The sequence below is a fragment of the Nilaparvata lugens genome, chromosome 7 (assembly GCF_014356525.2).
Source record: "Nilaparvata lugens isolate BPH chromosome 7, ASM1435652v1, whole genome shotgun sequence".
NCBI classification, from domain to species: Eukaryota; Metazoa; Arthropoda; class Insecta; order Hemiptera; family Delphacidae; genus Nilaparvata; species Nilaparvata lugens.
The window spans coordinates 7,674,728-7,695,386 of NC_052510.1; the positions used below are offsets into that span (position 1 = coordinate 7,674,728).

Consider the following 20,659-nt stretch of genomic DNA (forward strand, 5'->3'; position numbering starts at 1 on the left):
TGTTTCACTAAACAAGTGGCTTTGACAATATCAAGACGTTCTCATTCAACATCGATATTCACCTTCACAACAACATAGAAAATGAAATATATATTATGAATACGAGAGTGTGGTAGAGTGTCTGTCTGTCCATAATCACTCCTATTCCAGTTTTATAGCATCTATTTGTATGAAAATTCCCGTTTCACATGCTCCATCCAGTCAATGACCAGAATCTGTTCCAGAATGCATTATCAACATGCACTCATGCACGGTGTTATTTTTTGTTTACTTCCACATTTCTGGGTCACTCCGTTAACCCGTTAAATTACAGTAAAGTGTACAAAATAATGAGGAAAAGCAACACATGCGTTTCAGTTTCGCATGACTGACAAATTGGAATTCAATTTTATTAATAGCACTCCATTATTGAGATACGGGGAAGTATGTATTCATGCCGCATTTTGATAGTTCATGTGTCAAAAATGTGTTGATACACATTCATGTGTATCTTCATGTGTTGGTACACATTCGACATTCTCACCTAGCATATATTACTTATTTTCATCATCAAATCCAATAACGTACTTGGAGAAAGGTTTTATAATTAGAAGATTATACATTCAGGATATATGCTAATATTAGCGATTCGTTTATTTCTAATGTCTTCCTCACAGTTCTGTGATCAGGGAATCGTCAATGGATTATGATATCCTCTGTCAGGGTCGTCAAGGTGTAAAGAGTATCTTGCCCTATACTCCAAGGTGGTGGCACACAATGCTCCTCAATTTAATTATGATATGTGTATATTCCTCAATAAATTATGATGTTTAATTATGATTCTTAAGATGCATCAACACTATGATATATTTTTAAAACTATGAAGATTGCCATGTAATTTCAATTCCCTCTTCCGTTCTATTGTGATGGTTAATATCTTTCTACTGAACTCCCATTTTTTATGCCTTGATGATGAATCATTGCTCTCTCATTGTTAAAAAACACTATATCAATTTATGGAATTATTTTTCCAATTATAGAAATTAATCAATATATCAATTCTTGCTCTCTCATTGGTTAGATTGTGATTGGTTAGATTCTCCATTGGATCATTTTCATGACATTTGAATTGCTGCCCTCTGATTGATGGTTAGAAGAAGATTGATGTTATTCAATTCTCGACTTTGAATGAATATTAATTATTGAAAAAACTTCTGCAACTGAACACATAGTGATTTGTTGAATTCTCTCCTAAAATGTTTTACAGTTTTTTCTGGTATTGAGATGACTATTGATCAATTGATCTATTGGCAACTGACTATTTATCCAATTTGCTATTGAGATGATAGCAAAATTGCTACTCTACCATTGGGAAGCTTGTGATTGGTTGAATCATCTTACTCCACTCCCATTGGTTAATGCCATGACAATTGTTTGCTACTTCCTTATTGGCTAGCTTGTAATTGGTTGAATTATTCATTACTCAATTCTCATTGGCTGTTGGCATGCTGACGCAAATGCTACAATATCATTGATTGGCTTGTGATTGAATTGCTGCTCCCTTATTGGCTAGCTTGTGATTAGTTGAATTCTTCATTACTCGATTCTCATTGGCTGTTGGCATGCTGACGCAAATGCTACAATATCATTGATTGGCTTGTGATTGAATTGCTGCTCCCTTATTGGCTAGCTTGTAATTGGTTGAATTATTCATTACTCAATTCTCATTGGCTGTTGGCATGACGATGCAAACGCTACTGTCTCTTTGGGTAGCTTGTGATTGGTTGAATCATCTTACTCCACTCTCATTGATTAACGCCATGCCAATTGTTTGCTTCTTTCTTATTGGCTAGCTTGTAATTGGTTGAATTCTTCATTACTCGATTCTCATTGGCTGTTGGCATGACGATGCAAACGCTACTGTCTCATTGGGTAGCTTGTGACTGGTTGAATTATATCTTACTCCAATTCCATTGGTTACCACCATGACAATAGATTGCTACTTTCTTATTGGCTAGCTTGTAATTGGTTGAATTCTTCATTACTCGATTCTCATTGGCTGTTGGCATGCTGACGCAAATGCTACAATATCATTGATTGGCTTGTGATTGAATTGCTGCTCCCTTATTGGCTAGCTTGTGATTAGTTGAATTCTTCATTACTTGATTCTCATTGCTGGCTGTTACCATAACAATGCATACGCTTCTTCCTCATTATTTGACTTCTGATTGGTTAAATTCTCTCTTTCGCCGCTGTTATTACAATTAAATTACTACTCTCTTATTAGCTTGCTTGAAATAGTGAACGGTTGAATTATCACTTCTTGACTACAACAAAATTTTTAGAGTATTTACAGAAATAAAGTTCAGTAAGTTGCATGCTAATATGCTACATAACTATCCACTAAAATATCCTCATTGAACGAGCGAAGTGAGGTCTGAGATTCAAGTCGACGGTTTGGCATTTCTTTTAATGTATAAATGTTTATATGTTTATATGTTGCGCATTTACGGCGAAACGCGGTAATAGATTCTCATGAAATGTGACAGGTATGTTCCTTTTTTAATTGCGCGTCGACGTATATACAAGGTTTTTGGAAATTTTGCATTTCAAGGATATTAGAGTAAAAATCAGACTATAGAATAATTCATCATAAATCAGCTGACAAGTGATTACACAGATGTGTGGAGAAGCCAGTCTATTGCTGTATACAGTCTATAAAGTCTATAGTTTCAATCTGGTACTTGTGGATGAGAATACTGCGTGAGTTCTACTGTTCACAGAACTACTAGTACTATATTGATCAGATCTATGTATTATGATCCGACGCAACATGTTGTCAGTGAGCTTCCTCTTTCTTAGTCATTGGGTCAAGTGCAACACACAAATTGATGCTCCTCTATTTACTATTACTATTTATTTTCACAATTTAAACGCAAGTTCAGTTCTTGCAGTTCAGCCGAGGTCAGTCAACTTGATTGGATAAAGAACGGAAAATGACACGAGACCAAAACACACCAGTGATAGGACATTATTACCATAGTGACACTCACTTAAAAATGGCAGCCTTTCTTTCAAATTAAGCTTCCCATTGAATCATTGCTGACAGTTTGTTGTGAATCTCGCTAGTGATAAACAGGGATTTGAACTTTGTCACCAGCTAATTGGAATGATTTGACATCCTCGGTCTGATGCTCTTTTCACATACTGATAGGACCATTGAGAAATAGAATAGTAAATTTATAGATAAAATATATTAATAACTTATTCTATTTCTCCATGATAATATGATACTCTCAAAAAAGTTTCTCTAGAGACTATGAAATTCAATGAAGAATAATGAGCTTCGACACCACTTAGCCATTTAGTATACTTCTACTCATCAACAGTTCAAGGATGATGAAAAATCTGAGAGAAAGCTTCTAGTGATTCGATAAGAAGGGTACAAAAGTCGTTCATAGAAGAAATCTTTAATATTGGATCCTTTTAGGATCCAATAGAGACTAGAGACTCGCTAGATTCGCTTAGAGACTATGAAATTCAATGAAGAATAATGAAATATATTAGTGAATCATTCTATTTCTCCATGATGAAACTCAGAGAAAGGGTCTCTAGACGCTCTTGGGGCACAGACAGGGGAGGGGGCTTCCACTTGAGGGGGTGAGTTGAAGTTTGGGTCCCATACAATAGTGATGGTTAAACACATTTTCTGAGGGCTTTCGCTTAGAGACTTAGGGACTTTCGCTTTAGAGACTAGAGGCTTTCGCCTCGCCCACCCCCTGTCTGTGCCCCCAAGAGCGTCTAAAAACACTTTTTCTGAGTTTCATCATGGAGAAATAGAATGATTCACTAATATATTTCATTATTCTTCATTGAATTTCATAGTCTCTAAGCGAATCTAGCGAGTCTCTAGTCTCTATTGGATCCTTTTAGGATCCAATATTAGAGATTTCTTCTATGAACGAGGCTCCTTTCTCCTTTTATATTATCCTTGAAATGCAAAATTTCCAAAAACCTTGTATATACGTCGACGCGCAATTTAAAAAGGAACATACCTGTCAAATTTCATGAAAATCTATTACCGCGTTTCGCCGTAAATGCGCAACATAAAAACATATAAACATTTAAACATTGAAATGCCAAACCGTCGACTTGAATCTTAGACCTCACTTCGCTCAGTCAATAATATAAGACACAATGACAATATAAAACATTCAAAAATATAAAGTTATAAAGTTAAAATATAAAAATTCTAATACAAGGAATCACTAGCACTGGTTCTGGTTTGTATTTTATTCAAACTTTCAAGTAGCCCAGCCCTATCAAAATACTTTAATGATACTTTATAATTATGTGATTGCAAGAATACCCAGATAACAAAACTGTTGAATAGTTATTGAATTAACCATAATGTTATTCCTTGTTTCAGGATATCCTGTTTTCGCTGGCCACATTCAGTTGGGGATGCCTGTACATGATGGCATTGGTGGTAGTATTCCTGTTCCTTTTGGTGATGGAGCTTCCCCCGAGTTGGTGGAAGAAAAGGAAACCATGTGAGTACAGTATTCTCCATTTAATAGATTTAAAATTAATTTAAATTAAATAATTAAAATAAATAATAAATATTGAATGAAAAAGACTGAGAAATTGTAAAAAAACCACTGATTTATTGATAATTAGAAAGACCGGTTTCGGTTATTACACCATTGTCAATCTCTGATAAACTAGATATTGTTTAGATATAGTTTATCAGAGATTGACAATGGTGTAATAACCAAAACCGGTCTTTCTAATTATCAATAAATCAGTGGTTTTTTGACCTGTTCTCAGTCTTTTTCATTCAATATGAATAATTACCACAATATCAACTTCTCAACTACACAACAAGTGTAAATAATAAATAAATAAATTTAAATAATTAAATTAAAATTAATTAATTTTAAATTTATAAATTTAATTTTATTGCCAAGAAACATACATGTTATGAGCAACGTCAAATACCTTTCTATACCTTCACCTTCTATACCGTTTAAACTTCAAAGCACCCTTCTCAGTTTGTTTAATTGGAAAAATTGAATGTAGCTGCTCAAATTGGATTGAATGTATTGGATGAGTTGCCATGAACTTCAAGGTACATTATACAATTTCAAAGCTCCTTCAACTGAGGATATATTTTATTTATTTTATTTTATAGTGGATTATTTATTTTCACTAATAAATCGTTTGATAATAATTGAAATTTTGAATCAATATGAATTGAGTACAAGAATCTACTATTATTTCAGTAATCATGCTTTTAATGAAGTCAACACAATAGACAATACAGAACTACAACTAGTTATAAAAATTTACAAAACTTTAGAAGCATCAAGAGCTCACACTCGTTTACACACATGTAAAATGTAAAAATAACATGTACGGTATGTGAATGAATATAGATTACTACTTGAGATTTTTCTAGTATCTTGGTGAACACACTATACGAGAAATCAGCGTAATTAGAATGAATGAATTCAGAAATAATTATTCTGATAGCTTTGTGGTATCACAAAAACGTTCAATGACAGATGCCGTGACTGATATTAATCAGAAGCCTACACCCTTAAGAGTAGGCTACCTACATGTATAAAGCATCCAAAGCTCATCAAAACATATATAAATCTTGTTAGAATTAAATAATAAGTGATAAGCAATTCCAATTTTCTTCTCAGTTACAGTAATAATAGAGGAGAAACCTTCGTTGAAAGACATTCCTGGACCAGTAGCTCTCCCTATTCTAGGGACCCGGTGGATCTACTCAGTGAGATATGACATGGACAAAGTTCACGAAGCATACAAAGGTAGGCCTAATTCAAATTTGTAAATCATAAAATAACATCATAGTACCCTTTTTTGAAAAAGTTAAAATGACAAATTAAAAACACATATTTTATTTATAAATAAAAAATAAGCAGCCTTGAATACATGCATTTTTAAGAACATAACATTTGAATAAGAAATGCAATGTGTAGTGAGACTCAATGTATAGTCAGTATTTCTTATAAATAACATCAATATTTGTCATCAAAATACTTGTGTCAGTTTAAAGTGAATCTCACTATAGATCTTGTGCTGAGCTGTTTTTAAATTATTACGAATAGAGCACTCAGATTTGAAATTTGTCTTCAAAGGTTTCTTTGTGAATTATTCACAAAAAAGGGCAATCCTACTCAATAGAGAGTATGAACTCTGTGTGGGAGCATTTTAAGTAGATTTCTCTCAAGAGCTCAAATAATTCTCAACTTTTAATATAAGTCAGCGTGATAAATAATTGGATCTAGTATCGTATGAAAACCAACCTTTTCCCCAACTGGGAAACCTGAATCTGGAAACTGAATCTAAACTGGAAAACTGATAATAACTGAATTTCTAATAAGTCTAGTATTTCATTGAGTTACCCTACAAATTGACTACCCACACATTCTACGTTTTTTAGAGTTATTTTTAAATTTAAATTGTGAAAAATTGTAAATTGTCTCAGTATCAACTATTTATTTTGTGATCAGAGTATAAAGTCTTTCTACCCACACCCACAAGCCAGTTATGCAATGGTTTTATTATTCCCATATCTCGTATTCTATTACATCAACAGAGCTACCATTTTCTCCTGCAAGAAAATTGAGAGTAGATTTTGTATAGTAGTATATTTTGAGAGTAGCTATTAGCCTATAGTTGAACCGTATAGGGAATTATTGAGGGCAAGAATTTGAAAAACAATTTTCATTTCATCAATAAAACTAGTTCTCTCTTATCATGAACAAAGTGCAGTGCTGTGTTATTAGATGACGAGATACAGCATAGAACCCATAAATAATGAGACATTCATAATAAATAACTGTCATCATAAATATATGAATAATATATGTACACTCATCAATGTATAAATAAATAAATATCATAGGAATGTCACAGTCTTTTATTGGTGATCGAATTCTTAAGTTTAATTAGCCGATTTACTACGGATCAAGCTCATTCTTTTTGAAGTGAAGCAAACTATTTTTATTACAATATTGTTATATTTCACACCCTCATTGCAGAAATGTTTCATTTTCTATTTCTTTTTGTTCCACATTAGTATTAATGTTTATATTGATTATATTATATAGATTAGCTGTAGATATAGATTATTCATTTATTCAATTGCTACATTCTTTGTCACACAAACATTCTTTAATCATCAAGCATGATTGGGGAATGAACAACAAGCTCTGAGAGTTTATTGAATGTAATCATTCTTTTATATTCAGTTCAGTTATATTTGATTCAGTTTTTAATCAAATAAAATTCAAAATTTCTAGTTTATTTATTTCTGGAATGAAAATTGGACACAAATCAATTCAAGTGGATAGCATAACCTATAATTTGTGATTAGGTGAACCGGTATATTTTTATATCTCAAATATGAAATAAAATACGTTCTCTATATCAAACATGTTGTATAATAAATATATATTATTAGTATATACTGAAAAAACTATTTTTAAACATAATGCAATTTCAATAATGTGTTACACCTTGTAATGTTAATAAAATAATTGTACTGAATCACAACAACTATTCTTCTAGAAAAGGCTAATCATTCATTATTCAACCCCCTTTTAATCTCCTAAATTTGGGAGAGGAATAGCACAAGGTTACCTTAGTTTTTCTCTCCCTGTCATTCTTAATGATGTACTTGTTGTATGAATCAATAAATTATCTTTGCAGACATGTTCCAACGTTACGGCAACGTTGTCAAGGAAGAGGCTCTGTGGAATTTTCCAGTCATAAATTTGATTTCGAAAGAGGACATTGAGAAAGTATTGCGGAAGAGCAGCAAGTACCCGCTACGCCCGCCCACGGAAGTGACAGCCCACTACAGAGCTACCCGGCCTGACAGATACACCAATGGTGGACTAGTCAACGAGTAAGTTCCACAAAATATAATTTCTTATTTTAAATTCCATATAAATCTTCCTAGCTTGTATTGATGGGAATGGTTGACTAGTAAACGAGTAAGTTCGTCAATTGAATATAAATTTTTATGTATTTTTCTAGTTAGTAATGAAGGCAATTACTCAATAAGAAGAGTCGCATCGCTCTACTTTCAGTGAATCAATTTTTCTCATAGAATGATTGCAAGGAAAGTTAGCTGGGTGGCTTACAGCGGATGGCATTGGAAAATTCAGTGACATATGTCAGCTATAAAGATTCGGTCACAGATATGATTTCAAGTTTTCCTTAGTTTGGATGGAATATCGGATGAATTTTGAAAGTAGAGGCTAATGTAGACTATGATCAAGAAGTTATGTCTGGGAATAAAAGGTAGAAGACGGATAGGAGGACGAGATCATTTGAGATCTTTGATATAAGAGGACTGTAGTTATTAGACATTTGTGGGCATTTATAATCTAGGAGTTAGAGTTAGAGATCTCTATTTATTCATGTTACAATACATTGGAAGAGATAGAGGACTGATACCGTAGATAAAGGAGATCTGTGTTTGTTGGACACTTTAATGAAAAATTTAGAACAGATACCGTAGATGTGGGATAGCTGCAGTTATTGGACATTTATTCATCTACATTGAATAACAGTGGCGTAAAGTACACCCCTGCTGCCCCCGAGGCACGGGGGGCCGGGTCCATAGGGGGCCCGGGCTAGGGCCCGGATAATATGTAGGTTTTCTGAAAAAATAAAATTACCCGGTCTATGAGGCCCGGGTTAGGACCCGAAATGATAATCATATATTGCATACTTTAAAAAGAAAAATTAAATAATCATGGAAGTAGCTTTTGATAAAAAAGCAGAAGTTTTATTGTGGAAAATGACAGGTTTCATTCATTGTGTAAGAAGACAACTCAAAGGAGGCTACTATTTTTTCTGAACATTTTTTTCAAATCAATAAAATAAATAATATTATTAATCGAACTCTAATTTGAAGCCTTGAAAAATATAAACTTCTTACTAAAACCTAAAGCTTTAACTTCTTTAAGTGCGCGAACAAAAAATCAGAAAACAAACATGTGAGAAAATAGACATGTGGGAAAAAGAACCAAGGTGCTGCTGTACCCAGAAAGCAGTGATTGCAGAACTTGGAGGCTTGTAGGAGACATCAAATCAAAGGTTTTTATAAATTATTATCTTCATTATTTTAATAATTCATGAATCTCAATAGTAGATACTACTTACTAACTCTCGTTCTAGCTCTAAAGGTTGGATTCTATAATTGTAGCTTAAAACATATTTCTGAGAGATCCTTTTTTATTATTATCCAAAATTCCGGTCCTATTTCCGAGGCTGTTTGTAAGTTTGTCAGTGATTAGAGTGATCCCCTGGCCGCGTTACGAGCGCTGTGCAGGTTAAGTCTAGTGGTGGGAGCACCACCTTGCTGCATCTGGACTCACAGGATTTTTATGAGGTTTACTCCCCTAGACAAGTTGCTTCCACCACAGCTAATGAGTCTTGTCCACCCGGAAAAATTTGAAAAGAAAAGAGGAAGAGATCGGTCAAGGAAGACCAGACAGAGAAAGAAAGAGAGAAAATAGAGAATGGCAAAAATCTTAGTCAATGGAAAAAGCCGCCATTCTAGATATAAAAGCGTTCAGAGCAAACCAAGACGAAGAAGGGTGATGGGAGAAGGGCTCTGAAAATAGGAATGATGTCGCAGATAGCACAGTCTACATGTTTTACTGTGGCAACAGTCTAGATGGAGGTGACTGCCGATCTGACCGTTTGTGGGACATTCTTAAAGAGAGAGGATACCCTCTACACCTGGTGAATGTGATTAAATCGCTCTACAATAAAACGCAAATAGTAATCAATACAGGTAAGGATCGACTAGACGAAATGATTATAAATCAAGGAGTTAGACAAGGGTGCAGCTTATCACCCACTTTATTTATTATTTATGTGGACCACATTTTCAGAAAATGGAAATGTAGAATAGCTTTAGGAATTAAACTTACAAATGACGAGTATCTGAATGCATTATTGTTTGCTGATGACTTGTGGATTATTCAAGACAGTGAAAATGACCTCCAAAAATCAGTTTATGTTCTTAACGAAATTTGTAAAGAGTACAATTTTAAAATATCAATAGACAAGACAAGAATTATGGCTTTCACAGGTAAACATCCAACCCGGTCAAAAATTGTGATTGACAACAAAGTTCTAGAACAAGTGTCGAAATATACATATTTAGGATGCGACATCAGTTATAGTGAAGATTTGGATATCGAGAAAAAGATTGGAAAATTTCAAGTGGTATGTGGCAATATTAGCAGAACCTTGGGGAAGCAAGCACGAAGAGAAACTATAATGAAATTTTATAGAATAACGGCTGCTCCAGTCCTCCTCTACGGAAGTGAGTCGTGGGTTACAACTAAACCCCTAGAGAGTAGAGTGCAGGCGGCGGAGATGCGATTCTTCCGGAGAACCAAGGGCTGCGATAGAAGGGACCACATCAGAAACGATGATATCCGAGCAGAGCTAGGAATTTACAGCTTGTTGGAAAGAGTCACACAATACCGGAAGCAGTGGAAAGAATGCCGGCAGAAAGGCTTCCACTACAGATATTGAATTATAAACCGGCAGGGAAAAGATCTATTGGTAGGCCACGGAAGAGATGGCAACAAATACACTTCTTGTATATATTATAGCGTAATTTTGTTATTGAAATATAGATATTAATAAACTGTTTGTAAGTCGGAACAGGCATTAACCTAATCCTTGTACGTAAGATGATGATGAACATAATTCTTGATTTGAATTGTAGAATTCAATCGAGAACAAGTTTTATTTTTTCCACTAATCTATGTAATTCATCCATAAAAGATGTACGTTCACATTAGAGTTTAATGCTTGGGATTAAGGGAGAAGGGTGCTGGAGAAAGGTGGTACGATTTTAGAAGAGGGGCCCGGATTTTTTTTTGCGGGGGGGCCGGTTCGGAAACGTTACGCCACTGTTGAATAATATACAAATCATATAAATGATTGGGAAAGAGTCAACACGCTCAACCCAAAACTGTCCCTTCCCCAACTTTGATACAATTGGTCCCATAATATAGTTTGGCAAGATATCAATAATTAACATTAAAATTATGATAAATGTTCATTTTCTTTGGACAAAATCAATCTTTTGGGTTACTCTATAACAAATGGTTGCATAAAACCAGATCCAGATCTTTTAAAACCTTTTCAAGACATGACACCTCCAAACAACCCTGCAGCTCTGAAGAGGTGTATGGGAATATCTTCCACTTTCTAAGTACCTAGTTGTTGAGTTGATATTGTGGTATAGGTATAGCTATCCATACTAGTCCATTGAATTATTCCATACTAAAACTATTGAATTACCAAGTATCTAGTCTTTAATTATATCTTCCTAATTTTCCATTCACTCGAATCCAGATAAGACGAAACCTGGCACAAACTAATCACACCGGAACTGACCAGCATGCAGATCATGAAAAAGTTCCTTTGAGATTTGATATAACTAGTAGTTCTGTGAACAGTAGACCTCACGCAGTATTCTCTTCCACAAGTACCTGATTAAAACTATAGACCTTATGGAAATACAGCAATAGACTGGCTTCTCCACACATCTGTGTAATCACTTGTCAGCTGATTTATGATGAATAATTCTATAGTCTGATTTTTACTCTAATATTGGCGTATGAAGGAGGCTCCTTCTTCCCTTTTATATTATCCTTGAAATGCAAAATTTCCAAAAACCTTGTATATACGTCGACGCGCAAATAAAAAGGGAACATACCTGTCAAATTTCATGAAAATCTATTACCGCGTTTCGCCGTAAATGCGCAACATATAAACATTTAAACATTAGGAGAAATGTCAAACCGTCGACTTGAATCTTAGACCTCACTTCGCTCGATCAATAATTAAAACAATTATTACTAATGATTAGTTCCGTAATAGGTTGTGCAAAATTTCAACAACTAGTCTATGTTTTCTTAATTTCTCAATCACTCGATTACATACAAAGCAAATATGTCTTCCTAATAATATTACTCGATTCCAGACAAGGCGAAACGTGGCACAAACTGCGCAAACTACTCACACCGGAACTGACCAGCGTGCAGACCATGAAACAGTTCCTGCCGGAAGTGAACCACGTGATAGACGACTTCATCAGACTGATCGAGGCGTCGGCCGACCCAGCGACGGGTCGCGTGACCCACTTTGAGGAGCTGTGCAACCGGGTGGGACTGGAGAGCACCTGTACCCTCATCCTGGGTCGCAGGATGGGTTTCCTGGAGCGCGACTGCAGCAACCAGGTGGCAAGGAAGCTGGCCGATGCCATTCAGGTGCACTTCTGCGCCTCGCGGGACACCTTCTACGGCCTGCCCTTCTGGAAGGTCTTCCCCACGGCCGCCTACAAGCTGCTCGTGCAGTCTGAGGAGTCTATTTATGAGTAGGTTGTCAACACTGGTTTCTCAAATTAATATCGTATCAGATTCAAATATTATTCGATCTTTATAAATCGATTATTCGATATCAATATATCGATTATTCACTACTAGTAGCTCTGTGAACAGTAGACCACGCGCTCAGTAAGTTACATTGACCTGTTGTTGTTTTCTCAAAAAATAATAAATAATTATTAAATTTAAAATGTCTAGAAAAAATCCTAAATAAACATAGAGCTTTCTGTTCTATTGTACCGTGACGTGTCGTCTCGGAATGTGAGTGTGAGCGCTGTTATCAGGTCTGGCTGCAACTGTCTACAACGTTGATGGAAAGATACATTTTCAAGATGTTTGATGTTTTTGAACGGGTAGTATTATAGTCAACTGTCTACTAACGTTAATGGAAAGATACATTTTCAAGATGTTCGATGTTTTTGAACGGATAGTTTTATAGTCCACTAAACAGCTGATTTATGATGAATAATTTTATAGTCTGATTTTTACTCTAATATTGGCGTATGGAGGAGGCTCCTTTTTCCTTTTATATTATCCTTGAAATGCAAAATTTTCAAAAACCTTGTATATCTGTCGACGCGCAATTTAAAAAGGAACATACCTGTCAAATTTCATGAAAATCTATTAACGCGTTTCGCCGTAAATGCGCAACATATAAACATTTAAAAATAATTAAGAGAAATGCCAAACCGTCGACTTGAATCTTAGACCTCACTTCGCTCGGTCAATTACTCGATATCGATATATCGATTATTCAATCTTCTTAATGACAAGGAGTGGAGGAGTTTATTTCTGAGCAGATATTCAGCATTGGTTATTCAGATAAATCTCTTATAAGATTCCATTAAGTATCGTATTAACAACAAATTAGTGAAGGAGTCTATTTATGAGTAGCCTATGTTCAACATTGCTTCTTATGAGTAATCTCATACCATTTGATTAATCAAAATATTAACTGCAAGGAGTGAATTGAGAAGAATTGAAAATCTCAACTTTCGTTTCCTATTCAATCTATATATTCGGGAATAAAAATTTCATGAAATTTGTTGCAGTGTAGTGTCAATTAAAAATGGAAAAAATTGAAAGTTTCAACTGTCGTTATCTACTCAATCTATATGTTTGGGAATAAAAATGTCATGGAATTTGTTGCAGTGTGGTATCTCAGCTGGTGGATACTGCATTGTCAGAGGAGAGAGACACGTGCAAGATGGAGCCTGTGCAGAGTGTGTTCATGTCGATTTTGCAAACTCCAGGCTTGGATATGAGGGACAGAAAGGCCGCCATCATTGACTTTATAGCTGCAGGCATCAAAACTGTAAGATATTTCCCAAATTTATTGTTTATCCCATAAGCTATAACCATTGTTCAGGGCAGAATTGTCTAAATTCATTATTTTCTTCATATACAGTAGGCTTATCATTGTTCAGGGCAGAATTTTGTTTCATCAATGTGTATACTGTTCATTTGAGATATGAAATTGAATAGGTCTATTCATTATTTGGATTCAAGAGGCTTTTTATCAATGATAATATTACTTCCCTTGCCCTATTACAATAGGTAAGGAAAGTATTGCTTTCCAAAAAAAATTAAGGTACCCTAATTTCATGTTTTCTCTACGTTTCAAGGTCCCCTTAGTCCAAAAACATGATTTTTGGGTGTTGGTCTGTGTGTGTGTGTGTGTGTGTGTGTGTGTGTGTGTCTGTGAACACGATAACTCCATTCCTAATTAACCGATTGACTTGAAATTTTAAACTTAAGGTCCTTATACCATGAGGATCCGACAATGAGGAATTCAATAAAATTCCATTCAAAATAGCGGAAAAAATGGCGGATGATGGCTAAAAAACCATGTTTTTCATGGTTTTCTCGAAACGGCTCTAACGATTTTGTTCAAATTTATACCCTAGATAGATTCATAAGCCCTATCAACTGACATGAGTCTCATTTCTGGGAAAATTGCAGGAGCTCCGTAATATTCCTGAGAAGAATGAATTTTGTTGAATTTCTATCACGATATAAATTTCTATCTCGAAAATGACTTGACCGATTTTTTTTAAATTCATACCCTGTATAGTTATACATCAGCTCTATTAACTGGAATGAGTCTCCTCCTCTCTGAGAAACTAACAGGGGGTCCACCCCATTCCCATCCATGAGAAATTTACTTTGTAACCTCCTTCTCGTGCGTGAGGTAGGTAGGTAAAGCAGTTTATTCAAAAGAACACATGTAGATATTCTATTTGTAGAACAGCTGTTTTGACAACTTTCAAAAAATCCTCAAATTTCATAATTATTCAAACAAAGGAAAAAGTACTCTGAGCACAATAACAATAGTACAATCGTAGTTTTAATTATTTAGCCGCCAATCAGCATAATGTTATTCCCCTAAATTAGCCTTGTTTAAGAATGAGGCTTATAGATCATTGAGCAAGAAAAGTTGTGTGAGTGTACCACACCAGATTTTTTCTACTTGAGATGTGAAATTGAATATTCATTGGGGAAATGAGATGGTCGCATGTAAAGATATTTATGACGGTAATTGAATGATAATAATTAAAAAATTCAATCAATGATTAATATTGATTCAATTAAGTTGGATAAGCTTGCTTGATTTATTCTTGAACTCACCACTTTATTTATAAATATTTATTGTTATTCATAAAAAATAAATGAATGAAGTCTTTGAGCACAAAGTCTTCTTCAAAGTTGCAACAAAGCGTAAATCCAACTCATAATTTTTTTTATAATATTTGTGTACAAATAGGTTATTACTTATGGGTACACCTATCGTAAAATATAATCTTTAATATAATAAATGAAAAAATTGGCTCATACACGTACGGGATAGGAAATCACGAATGACGTGAAAATCATCGCCACGTCTCAACTACTGGACTGATTAACCTGGAATTTCGCATATTGATTCTTAAATCCCCGAGGATATTTAAAGACCTATTTTTAATTCTTCAAGATTTCAGTAGGCCAAGTTTCAAGTTGGTCAATTTTTAATTTCACCCCTGCGGAGCACGGGTTACCTGCTAGTGAAAAATAAATCTTTCAAGCACGAAGTCTTTTTCAAAGTTTCAACAATGTACAATTCTTACTGATTATTTTCTCTCGGCATTTGTTTACAAATAGGCTACCTATACAGTATTTACCTTTCGTAGGTAATTCATAAATAATTTTCATGTAATTAATTGATATTTTTTCCAGCTCGGTAATACGCTTGTCTTCCTACTGTACCTGATCGCAAAGAACAAAAGAGCTCAAAACGTGCTCTACGAACAGCTGATGTCTGTGATCCCCTCAGGAACTGTAATAACCGCAAATACTCTCAGGGAAATACCCTACCTGCGCGCTTGTCTCACGGAAGCATTCAGGTTTGTTGAAAAATACTATAACATCCAATCAATCAATTTTACTGTAATGTTAATATTCATTTTTCCAGTATAGCTATATCCATTTCATTTTACTTTATATCATTGATGCTTCTTACTGTTATGTCAATATTCATTTTTCCAGTATAGCTATATCCATTTCATTTCACTTTATATCATTGGTGCTTCCACAGTGATGCAGGATTATTGAAGAATCCGGTGGTCTCGTCCGTTCTGTCAGAGAAAAGGCTAAAAATTTCGTTTTTGTTGCGTTTACTGTAAGCAAATTTTCTCTTAACCATTTATCGACTTTCATCAATTCTTCCTGTGCCAGATTAAAAACTTCCTCCCAGGTGTTTCCTTCAAATAGTATACACGTATCATCAGCAAAAGCTATTACTCTTCCTCTTATCTTAATTGAACATAGCTCATTTGCATATGCCAAATACAGAATTGGCCCAAGAACTGTTCCTTGGGGAATCCCAAACTTCATCGTTTCCTCTGAACTGAGATGTTCTTCAACTTTGACTTTCTGACGCCGGTCACAGAGGTATGATCTAAACCATTCTAGAGGAACTCCTCTAATTCCCATGGCTTCTAATTTCTTCAGCGGCAAACTGTGATTAACAGTGTCTAAAGCTTTTGCTAGGTCCAGGAACACTGCTGCACATTTTTTGTTATTTTCTAGCTTATCTGTGACAAAATTTGACAATTCTAATACCGCATCTTCTGTACTACTCCCCTCACGAAAGCCAAATTGATTTCCACTTTGTCAAAATAAATTAATTTATCTACTCAATAATCAATGAAATAAACACAGTCGTTGAGCGGTTGACAAATAATAGGCCTATAATTCGAAAAATCATGGGACGACTAAATATTCTTATAAGCAAGACGAATTTATCAGTAAAAATGGAATGAAAACCTCTTTGTATTTTAATTGATGATTTCCTATTTTTTTCATATTCCAGGTTATTACCAACAGCTCCTTGCATAGCTAGAATTTTGGAAGAAGACTTGAAAGTGAGCGATGGCCATCAGCTATATGCTGGGGTGAGAACAAATTTATATTACTCTATTTTATCAGGCTTATTTACTTATACGGTATCTATAAGTTTTAAAATGAGTTTCTAAGAATATTGATTCAATGTATAATATCGGGGACCGAGCTTCGCTCTGGAGTACAAAAGCATAAAAAATGTATTACGAAAGAAGAAATTATAATAACATTCATACAGAAAAGTTCTATCTAATCACAGTAAATTGAGATTAATTCCCAGAGGAATGCAAAAATTTCCCTCACAAAGGCCCAGTTGCACAAAAGCCGGTTAAATTTCAATCCTGATTAACTTCACGTGAACCAAATTAGAGAAGACCATTTCAAAAAGATGAATCTACTGGAATTAATCAGGATTGAAAATAGCCCGGTTTTTTTTGCAACCGGCATAAAGTACCTGATTGAATGATTACAAATTTCAACAGCTAAGTCATAATTTTGAGACAGTCCCACACACATGAACTCGCTCACTCACTTCCATCACGAACAGACGACGAAATAATTATTATCAGTTGTTTTCCAAGGATGAATAATAATATTATCCTTTAATGTCCTTCAGCGAGTTTTCCCAGGTATGAGACCTAGTGCAATCGAATCTTTATATTATAAACCTACTATGTTCTGAATTTCGTGAGAATCGTTAGAGCCGTTTTCGAGATCCGGTGAAATACAAACATCTAAACATATAAACAGAAGTTGCTCATTTAATAGTATAGGATAATACAGGATTTACTGGCTCGTTTAATAATTCATAGGATGTAGGTCTCAGGTATGAGACCTAGTGCAATCGATATTATAAACCTACTATGTTCTGAATTTCGTGAAAATTGTTTGAGCCGTTTTCGAGATCCGGTGAAATACAAACATATAAACATCTAAACACCCAAACATATAAACAGACGTTGCTCGTTTAATGGTATAGTATAATGTCCCGTTGAGTTTTCAAACGTTTAAAGTAAATATTAGGAATATTTTGTTTGAAAATACTATGAAAATAACCATTTTTTCAAAGAAAAGATATAGTATAGGTTCTAATTTTTCCATAAACACTGTAGCCTATATATTTTAAGTTATTTGAGATTAAAGTCAAGTCAGCATGTTGATTCACAAACTAACTATAGATATACAAAAAAGTTACTGAAAGTAAGAAACAGCAGTCTTTCTACCTGTCATCTATTTTTTCTTAATTATTGAATGAAAAAAAATTGAAAAACCCTTATAAATACGATCTAAAATAATTTTTTGAATTCAAATCATGTTATATTTGTTGATAATCCTTCAAGTATTGAATATATGGAGTCCATCAAAAAATTCTTTCTTCATCAGAATCAGCAAATATTCAGTTCTACATTTTTGATGTAGAATTCAAAGTGCAAAAATTTTTAATTTTCTCCATGTAGGTACCAGTTTGACATTTGTTAAGGGTAATTGACAATTACCAAACCTAGAATTGAGATAAAAATTATGAGAAATTTTATTTACTTTCTATTTTGTCTCAAGAGCTATGGAGTAATTTGATAGCAATCAGGCCTATCTGAAAAGCTAAAAACCAAATTTGAAAGTGGATTACATTACAGAAGCTTACAATGAAGAGAATGTTTCTTAGATATTATGTAGTACCAAGAAGTAGTTATCAATAAAAGTTAGTATAAATCTGAAAAAAATCTGAAAGAATTCGGAGAGGAAAGTATCTAATGTGATGTGTAATAAAAATATAGTGTTCAATTAAATTTCAAATATCGGGGCACCGAGCTTCGCTCGTTATTTTTATTTATTGATAAACAGAACACAATTCTCTAAAATGATCGTTTTTATATTCCACAGCTGGCTATATGTCATCTCATGAATTTCGGGGATGCGATATTTTGATTTTTCACATACTCACTCACTCATTCACTTTTTTACTATCCACAGCTGTTTCAGCCAAGGATGAATATATCCTTTCAATGTCGTTCAGCGTGTTTTCCAAGGATGAATAATAATATTATCCTTTTAATGTCCTTCAGCGAGTTTTCCCAGGTATGAGACCTAGTGCAATCGAATCTTTATATTATAAACCTACTATGTTCTGAATTTCGTGAGAATCGTTAGAGCCGTTTTCGAGATCCGGTGAAATACAAACATCTAAACATATAAACAGAAGTTGCTCGTTTAATAGTATAGGATAATACAGGATTTACTGGCTCGTTTAATAATTCATAGGATATGGTTCTCAGGTATGAGACCTAGTGCAATCGATATTATAAACCTACTATGTTCTGAATTTCGTGAAAATCGTTAGAGCCGTTTTCGAGATCCGGTGAAATACAAACATATAAACAGAAGTTGCTCGTTTAATAGTATAGTATAATGTCCCGTTGAGTTTTCAAACGTTTAAAGTAAATATTAGGAATATTTTGTTTGAAAATACTATGAAAATAACCATTTTTTCAAAGAAAAGATATAGTATAGGTTCTAGTTTTTCCATATATACTGTAGCCTATATATTTTAAGTTATTTGAGATCTAAGTCAAGTGAGCATGTTGATTCACAAACTATAGATATACAAAAAAGTTACTGAAAGTAAGAAACAGCAGTCTTTCTACCTGTCATCTATTTTTTCTTAATTGAATGAAAAAAAAATTGAAAAACCCTTATAAATACGATCTAAAATAATTTAAAATCAAATTTGAATTCAAATCATGTTATATTTGTTGATAATCCTTCAAGTATTGAATATATGGAGTCCATCAAAAAATTCTTTCTTCATCAGAATCAGCAAATATTCAGTTCTACATTTTTGATGTAGAATTCAAAGTGCAAAAATTTTTAATTTTCTCCATGTAGGTACCAGTTTGACATTTGTTAAGGGTAATTGACAATTACCAAACCTAGAATTAAGATAAAAGTTATGAGAAATTTTATTTACTTTCTATTTTGTCTCAAGAGCTATGGAGTAATTTGATAGCAATTAGGCCTATCTGAAAAGCTAAAAACCAAATTTGAAAGTGGATTATATTACAGAAGCTTACAATGAAGAGAATGTTTCTTAGATATTATGTAGTACCAAGAAGTAGTTATCAATAAAAGTTAGTATAAATCTGAAAAAAATATTAAATGTTTATGTATAAACCACCATTAAGAATTCGGAGAGGAAAGTATCTAATGTGATATGTAATAAAAATATAGTGTTCAATTAAATTTCAAATATCGGGGCACCGAGCTTCGCTCGTTATTTTTATTTATTGATAAACAGAACACAATTCTCTAAAATGATCGTTTTTATATTCCACAGCTGGCTATATGTCATCTCATGAATTTCGGGGATGCGATATTTTGATTTTTCACATACTCACTCGCTCATTCACTTTTTTACTATCCACAGCTGTTCCAGCCAAGGATAAATTATCCTTTTAATGTCGTTCAGCGTGTTTTCCCAAGGATGAGACCTAGTGCAATCAAATCTTTATATCATAAACCTACTATGTTAAAATTTCGTGAAAATCGTTATAGCCGTTTTCGAGATCCGTTAAACATAAATAACCAGGTACATAAATACAGAAATTGCTCGCTTAATATAATAGGATATATATTTTTCAATGATGAATGATATTTTTGTTTCATGCTTTCAAGTTTAGAATACATGTTCAACAGTTATAGCGTTCTGGTTTGATTAAAACAGTCTTCCTATAATAATGAATACGGTAGATACTGTAGTGCAATAAGAAATACATAGCATATTAATAAAACAATACAGGCTTAAAGAGTTTTTAAATCAGAATAAGAAGAGATATTCTTACATG

General features: G+C 33.9%; 1 protein-coding gene across 2 annotated transcripts in view; it reads left to right on the forward strand.

Annotated features, from left to right (window-relative positions):
* Window positions 1–20,659, forward strand: part of LOC111049897 (ecdysone 20-monooxygenase) — a 54,251-nt gene that overhangs the window by 28,346 nt on the left and 5,246 nt on the right. For both annotated transcript variants that reach the window (XM_039433591.1, XM_039433590.1), the window contains exons 2-8: window positions 4,409–4,532; window positions 5,691–5,819; window positions 7,726–7,924; window positions 12,041–12,433; window positions 13,596–13,758; window positions 15,657–15,823; window positions 16,792–16,873. In XM_039433591.1, the coding sequence (XP_039289525.1) occupies window positions 4,409–4,532; window positions 5,691–5,819; window positions 7,726–7,924; window positions 12,041–12,433; window positions 13,596–13,758; window positions 15,657–15,823; window positions 16,792–16,873 (1,257 nt within the window). The remainder of the gene's footprint in view (window positions 1–4,408; window positions 4,533–5,690; window positions 5,820–7,725; window positions 7,925–12,040; window positions 12,434–13,595; window positions 13,759–15,656; window positions 15,824–16,791; window positions 16,874–20,659) is intronic.